The following is an 8024-nucleotide window of genomic DNA, read 5'->3' as shown; positions in this document are numbered from 1 at the left end:
TCCACAAACTCTCCTCCCCAACAGTCAACATGCGCGCTCACCACTAGCTGTTGTTGCCATGTCCGCATATTATGAGCACGTGGAACTGTCTGATTAATTATATTTTAAATCAATAAATAATTATTTAAAACGTACTATTGTTTAATAAATAATTATATTTTGGTCGTTTGTAATTTAGGTCGTTTTTAATTTAGGTACTTAATCTGTATATTTCGGTCTTGATATATAAAACATAATACACAGTTAAACCTTCCCCATAATTGATAAATAACTACTTAACCTTGAAATGAAAAACAGGGTTGTAACATTTAAACATTCAAGATCAGGTTGCTTGTTTCTACAGAGATCTGGCAACAATTCTGCCGGCGCGCGAGTCAAAGCGCGAGTCTTTGCAGAGCAGAAGAGAATCGGACGAAGCGAACTGCACACGTTGAATCCATGGACTACAGGAATATCTCGTTTCTTGTCAGCAACGTTTCTGCGTTTACCGATTACTGCCACTTACCTCCTTATAAACCCTAAACGGGTTTTGTCTCTTGTTTTTCTTGTCATTGGGTAAGTTAGTGTTGGTGGACCTCCTCACCGTTGCTTCAGGACTGGGGCATCATATTTGCGCGAATATTCTGGATATTAGAGGAGCGAAAAGTTCTGGAGCTCTCATTTTGGACATCAGAGACTGGTTCTTCACCAGAAAGTACGACACAACTTAAACACTTTTGAATTATTTGAACCGGGTGGATGTTCATTTTCACAACGGGAGTAAAAATACAACTCCAAGTCTTTGATAGAAATGCTAATGCTGCGGTTTGTGGAGAAACATTTCTAAAATATCACCCGCAGTGGACCTGGCGCCCCTCACCAGTCTGCGTGCGCTTCAAAACATTTAACTTCACCCCATGTACAATCATAATATTGTTTGAAATCCATCCCAAATCAGATTCATACATTGACCATATGGCTTTGCCTTCTCAGATTTGATCATATTTGGGACTTTCAGTTGAGGTCGTTGACTCATTTGAATGGAACAAAGGAGGTTGATGTTTCTCAGTCTGCTTTCTTTTACAAACATTCAGAGATTTGTGCTCCGGGTCTTTCAGATGTGGATGTTGCGGTCACACCATCTCCTCAAGAGCAGAGGGATCTAGTGAAGTTCAGCCCTCCAGCAGTCTTTTGTCTCTGTTAGGTCCCGTTCATTTGTCTTGTAGGAGGAACATGGGAGTCCAGACGAGGGGAGCCTGGGTGGCTATGGCGTTCTCGGACTGGGTCAGTGGATTGGGAATTCTCTTAATCTTCCTGATGGAGAGTTTAGCGGTGGATGCGACCAACATGGAGCCAGTCTACTGGAACTCTTTAAACAGAAGGTACGTTGGTGGTTGATATGAAACTCAAGCACCCAGATACAAGTTTTTCAACAAGTTCAGTCTTGTAAAAGATCAAATGCCTCCAATTACAGCCCTCTATAGAAGTGAAAATAATAGAGTTTAGAATAAATTGTGATATTTCAATTTGATAATTCAGATTAGATTTTTATAAATAGTTTATTATAAACCACATCCAGAGTCCTGAAAAGATATCAGGGAAATTCCAAAGTGTAATTTCTATAGTCAATATCAATTTTTACTCAGAAATTGCTAGTAGGTTTCACAATTAATTACAAAGAAACCACAATTAACATATTGAATTAAACATGCGATTCTGAAGTAGAAAGACTGAAGTCATATTTACTTGCAAAACGTACTCCACTTTGTTTTATTCTGAAGTTTGTCTTATGCTAAATGTTTTATCTGAGTATGATTCCATAAAATGATTATCCAAGTTTGATAGTAATTGGAAATCATGGAAATGGGTCAGAAAGTGTGGGAACCATTTACATATAAACTTAACCCCAGTTGGGACAGGGGTGACTTTGGCCTGGGACGCAGTCTAGTTAACGGTTTGGACAGACACACTCAACTGAGAGAGACGGGGGGCATTTTCCGGCTGGCTGCCTCCCGATTATGGGTCGCGTGCATGCCCTCCCTAGATAAGGCATTCGTGCTTCACCCACAGTGACACAATCTGCAAACCCACGCAAAGGTCCTTTGATTTTTGTCTGTGCTGCTCAGGATGCTTTCTAGAGCCACGTTAAGAAGAGTGTAGACCTTGGGTGAGAGACCGAATCAGGAATTCTCTCAACCGAGAAGGAGATGAATGAATAAGTAGAAGAAAAACATACTGGTTAGACAACTAAGCAGTTTGTTTGTTTAAAAAAAAAACCTTCCTTTGAGAACTTCAGAGCTTCGCGGTGACAGACGGATGGTTGAGAAATATAATTAGAGAAGACAAATAGATCTGAGGCGGAAAAGATAAACACAGTTGGCTAAAAGAAAAAAGAACGTGAAAATTAAACGGATGTTAAGCTGGTTTCAACTTATGAAGTAGAGAGGAGGAATTGAGGGCTTTGTGGAGATGAAGTCATATATAAAAAGGGACAGAGAAAGTCATTCATCCATATTGAAGTAAATGTTCCTCTTGATATCTGGAAAGGTCAGTGTGTTTACTCACACCCCGACAGCCACATCCCTTTCAGGTCATCTCGCTCTCGTTTTACTCTCTTGTTCGCTCTTACAGAGACACATTTAACACATATGCCCACAAGACAGTTGAACATTTCATTATACACAGAGAGATGCAGAATATTAATTAATAATATATAAAAAAAAAGCATTAAGAATCTACGGCAAAATGTGTAATTTGCTTCCATAATCTGATGTATTGATTGTGTAAAACTGAAAGTTCAATGAGAGAAAAATAGTAGTCTGGGACATGATGTTTTCCATCAGGAATTGATTAAATAATGACATAGAAAATTGCTGCAACAAGGGTTTAAAGGTTGTCTGGCAGTCAGTTAATATAACCTAATAGACCACAAGCCAGTAGTTTTTAAACTGGGGTACAGGAACCCCCTGAGGTCTGCAATGTTAACTTAAAATATTCATTAAATATATTTGATATGTTTTAGAAATGCTTGTCTTCAGGTTTATTTAGGTTTTGTCTCAACTTGCCCCCATTGAGCCTATTGGGAGTGGGTAAGTTGAGCCACATGGAGTTAAACTGTGCTACTGATTGTGCTAAAGTAAAACTGGACCGTTTTACCTCATTCAATGTAAAAGAAAGAAAAAATTATTAAAAATGTGAGCCTTATGATGGAGTGACCATCCATGCAGGGAGTTTCCCCACCTGTGGCTCAAGAAGCTGGGTTAGAATCCAGCTCCCCATGACCCTAATTAGGATAAAGCGGTTTGGATAATGGAATGGATGGATGGATGAGTTCTTAAAAGTTTTATTTAATGATACAGTTCACCACTTTCAAGGCATTTAAAATGATTTAAAATTTCAGAACCAAATAAAGTTCAACTTGAAAAAATAAATAAACTGCAATTGACCTTACAGAGCTGGGCTAATAGTGCGTATGATTCCATTTAAAAATGTTGCAGGAAAATACAATTTCATAACCTCAATGGTCAGTTTTTATAAAAAAAAAGACCTATTTAAAATATTCAGAACGAAAAAAATTGATCTAAACTTAATAAAATAGAATCTAGAATTACAGTAAAATAATGCTTTATAATCATAGAGAGGGATGAGCCACTGACTTAACTTACCCATTACAATACATATTTTTCGGAAGGTTTTTACAGAGGGATTTGTTATTAGCTTGATTATATACAACAGTTAATCCCTTCAAAAAATCTGAAAATATATTGTTTTCTGTCTGTTCTAAGTATTTTCTGAATTATGACAAAAATGAGATACCCAAAATACTCTGTCAGAAAAGAATTTTGAAACTGATTTCATCTAGTGTTCAGATTTTTGTACTAGAAATTAGAGCATATTTCATAAAATATGTCTGTAATTGTTCAGACACAAGAGGCATGAGTACTTGAACATAAAATATCACTTTAAACAGCAATTTACACTACCAGTCCAAATTTTTTGAACCGTAAGAAGTTTCTTCTGCTCACCAAGCCTGCATTTATTTGATTCAAAGTACAGTAAAAACAGTAAAAATTTTGAAATATTTGTACTATTCGAAATAACTGTTTTCTGTTTGAATATATTTTAAAATGTATTTTATTCCTGTGATTTCAAAGCTGAATTTTTATCTTCATTACTCCAGTCACATCCTCCAGAAACCATTCTAATATTCTGATTTGCTGCTCAAATTTTTTTATTATTTTTATGTTGGAAACAGCTGGGTATTTTTTTTTTTTTTTTTTCCAGGTTTCTTTGATGAATAGAACGTTCAAAAGAACAGCATTTATCTGAAATAAAAATCTTTTGTGGTATTATGAATGTCTTTATCTTCACATCTGATCAATTTAAAGCATCCTTGCTAAATAAAAATATTAATTTCAATAATTTCTATATATAGTGACTCCAAGCTTTTGAATGGCATAGTGTACCCAGTTGTTTTAAATATTGATAATTATAATAATAAATGTTTCTTGAACAGCAAATCAGCATATTAGAATGATTTCTGAAGGATCATGTGACACTGAAGACTGAAGTAATGATGCAGAAAATGTAGCTTTGATCACAGGAATAAATTACATTTTTAAATACATTCAAATTTTAAATATTTTAAATTTAAATGTTTCGCAATATTACTGCTTTTGCTGTATTTTGGATCAAATAAATGCAGGCTTGGTGAGCAGAAAATCTTACTGTTCAAAAACTTTTGACTGGTTTTGTAAATGTTTTTTTTTTTTACTTAAATTGGAGAAAAATGGATAACTCTTCAAATATTTGTGGTCACATCACCAATTTTGTGTAAGAAACAATTTTGCCTAGAAACAAGGGGTGGCTCAACTTACCCACAGGCTCAAATCGCCCCATTTAATAGTTAATATTTATATAATTTACTCTGACTTTCATTACAGTAAAGTACAGTAATATTTTTTTTTTTTTCAAACAGTATAATTGGATCTTTGTACATGAAATTATAAAGCTGCTTTTATATTTTAAGAAGGGAATATCATCATATTTCAAGGTCCTTGGGACCAAAAAGTTTGAAAACTCTGGCCTAAGTGAAGCCAGCAGAAAAAGAGAACTTACCACTTTTATGAAAGATTACAAAGAAAACCGTTTTTGGAATAAAGCGCATTGATGCATAATTTACAATAAGACCAAAAACATTCATTAAAATATAAACGGGGTTAGTGTTGATTTCATGTTGTTGACTTTAACCAGATAACTCTCAGAGGTCTTGTTAAGTCATGTAGTACCCAGATGTCTGGAGAAAACCATTAGTATCTCTATAGAGCCTGTGGTGAGCGGAGAAAAATCGACGTTGAAACAGGTCAGTCAGGTTATGGGATGGATGGGTGCGTGGGAGGAGAGGAGTGGATTTCGGCCCCTCAATGAGCGTAATCAATGCTGAGCACAGACTGTCTCCATGCATTGCTCGGGGGGGAAGTTGTTGTACAACTCTCCGCTTGAAATGAACATTAAAAATTGAATCCTTCATGGCTCCCTCAATATTTAATGAAGCAGCTGCTAATTGCAGACAGATAAAAGCTTTCTTAACTGGGTTAAGCGTTTCAAATTAAAACATTTTAAGGCTAGGAAAAGATACTTTGGAAAACTGACAAGGCACAGAGCACAGAGACTTTTGACCGTTTTACTGTAGTCGCAGTAGGGTTTGTTTTTTCTGGCAAATCTTTGATTGATTGGTTCTCCTTTGGTGAAAGATCTTGTATAGAGGCTTTCTAGGGACTGAGATTAAACATTGTTAGTGAAAAGAATGGATTTAGGGTTTGTAAATGTGCTTCACGGTGCAAGGCCCTCCCACATCTCCTAGCCATTTGTGTGCGAGAGTGTTTTTTTTGAAGCGATAAGACCTCATGGAAAATGTTACATTGTTAAAAGAGAGATTGTGATTGTGCCATTAAATGGACTGAAAATGGAATTGTACCACTTGACCTCAGTTTCCAGGGGTGTGAGAGTGGGTGGATAATCCTCTACACAACACCCCTCCATTAGTTCATCATATGGACTGCTCCATCATCAGACATCTGTGAAGGGATTACTACCTCTATACACACTTTCTCTCTTGCGCTTTTTCTTTTTCCGGGGTTAATGTCTTTCTCCCTCTCTGTCACATTCCCTTCACCTATTCATCTTCTTATTTTTTTCTCCTCTCATTCATTACCTCATTCTTTTGTGTCACTGCTCTCTCACTGTCTTTCCCAGAGGAAAGAGGTTGCGTTTTTATAGCTCATAGTATCAACTTTTATCTCTGAGATTTCTTCTACAGTGTCTTTGGGGAAATACAAACGAGATAATTATTGATGTACAGTAAGGAGATTAGTCAGATACTTTGAAATGTTTGAGTTCTGAAACTTCCAAGCTTGTGTGCAGGCAAATCTGACAGTGTGCTCTCATTAATAATCATAGGTATTTGCAGGTAAATTGCGGATCTAGCACATTTCCATAGACCCTGAAACGTACATTGTTAACATATTGACAGCATGCAAACTGTAAACATTTTACATTTGAACAGCTTTAGAGATGTGCAAATGTTAATGCAATTTTTAGGTTCACTGAATATTGAATTTAGTTGAATTTATACATTGATTTTTAAATGGTTAAATCTGTGCACTCTCATCACATTTATTTAATGTTTTGATATTTTAAATGCTGTTCTTTGTGCTGTTCCGTGTGCCATTTTCCGAACTTCCATTTACTCAAGCCTAAATTTTAAAATGTTAAAAATCAATGTGCATTATCATCATTTAATTATTGAAGTTGACTTGGTTTGTAAAGGGAAAATGTCTATATAATAGTCTAATGTAACTATGGGCCACTTGTTCAAAAGTAATCTCATCAGATTCCAGCTATCGGATTGGATTGGATCAGATCTTGAAAAGGTTGTTTAAAAAACAAAAAAAGGATTCTGAAATTAAAGGGATTGTTCACCCAAAAATGAAAATTTGATGTTTATCTGCTTACCCCCAGGGCATCCAAGATGTAGGTGACTTTGTTTCCTCAGCAGAACACAAACGAAGATTTTTAACGAAAACCGGTGCAGTCTGCCAGCCAAATAGTATGAGTGGATGGGCACCAAACCTTTAAAAGTAAACAAAAACATGCACAGACAAATCCAAATTACACCCTGCGGCTCGTGACGATACATTAATGTCCTAAGACACGAAACGATCGGTTTTTGTGAGAAACTGAACAGTATTTATATCATTTTTTACCTTTGATACACAGCCATAGAGCACAGAGATTGTGGGTATAGCGGCTATTCAAAATGGTAATTACTTGCGCGTATCCTGATTGTTCAAACAGATTTAAAGCTAAAAGATTACGTTTGCTTGCGCAAACTCATCCGGGACTTTTCACTGATTTCCCCTTACGGCGTTTGCGTAAACTACGCCAGAGCGCGTGCACATGTCACGAGCCGGATGATAAGCTCGTGCTCAGGACAGATGGACGTGGCTGTGTATCAAAGGTAAAAAAATGATATAAATGCTGTTCAGTTTCTCACAAAAACTGATCGTTTCGTGTCTTAGGACATCAGTGTATCGTCATGAGCCGCAGGGTGTAATTTGGATTTGTCTGTGCATGTTTTTGTTTACTTTTAAAGGTTTGGTGCCCATCCACGTCCATTACATGGCTGACAGACTGCACCGGTTTTCGTTAAAAATCTTCGTTTGTGTTTTTCTGAGGAAACAAAGTCACCTACATCTTGGATGCCCTGGGGGTAAGCAGATAAACATCACATTTTCATTTTTGGGTGAACTATCCCTTTAAGATTATTATTATAGATCAAAATCCAGTCTTGGTTTTGATCTAGATCAATATGTCAGTTTGTGTTGTTCAAATTGTTTTAGTGAGATTGGGATACTTTTGATCCCAAAAATCTGAATTATACTGATCTGAGCAGAAGGGTGGAAAAAAACTTTTTTTTTTTGAAAAAAAAAAAAAAAAATGAAATAAAACTTTAAAACTATTTGTAACATATAATATACACTACA

General features: G+C 36.1%; 1 protein-coding gene across 1 annotated transcript in view; it reads left to right on the top strand.

Moving 5' to 3' along the window:
* Positions 1-416: 416 nt before the first annotated feature.
* Positions 417-8024, top strand: part of efnb3a (ephrin-B3a) — a 68678-nt gene continuing 61070 nt past the window's right edge. Inside the window, exon 1 of the mRNA XM_073829895.1 lies at positions 417-1361. Within this exon, the coding sequence (XP_073685996.1) occupies positions 1213-1361 (149 nt within the window). The 5' untranslated portion in view covers positions 417-1212. The remainder of the gene's footprint in view (positions 1362-8024) is intronic.

Source organism: Garra rufa, chromosome 23 (assembly GCF_049309525.1).
Source record: "Garra rufa chromosome 23, GarRuf1.0, whole genome shotgun sequence".
Lineage (NCBI taxonomy): Eukaryota > Metazoa > Chordata > Actinopteri > Cypriniformes > Cyprinidae > Garra > Garra rufa.
This window is presented reverse-complemented; position numbering and strand designations above follow the sequence as displayed.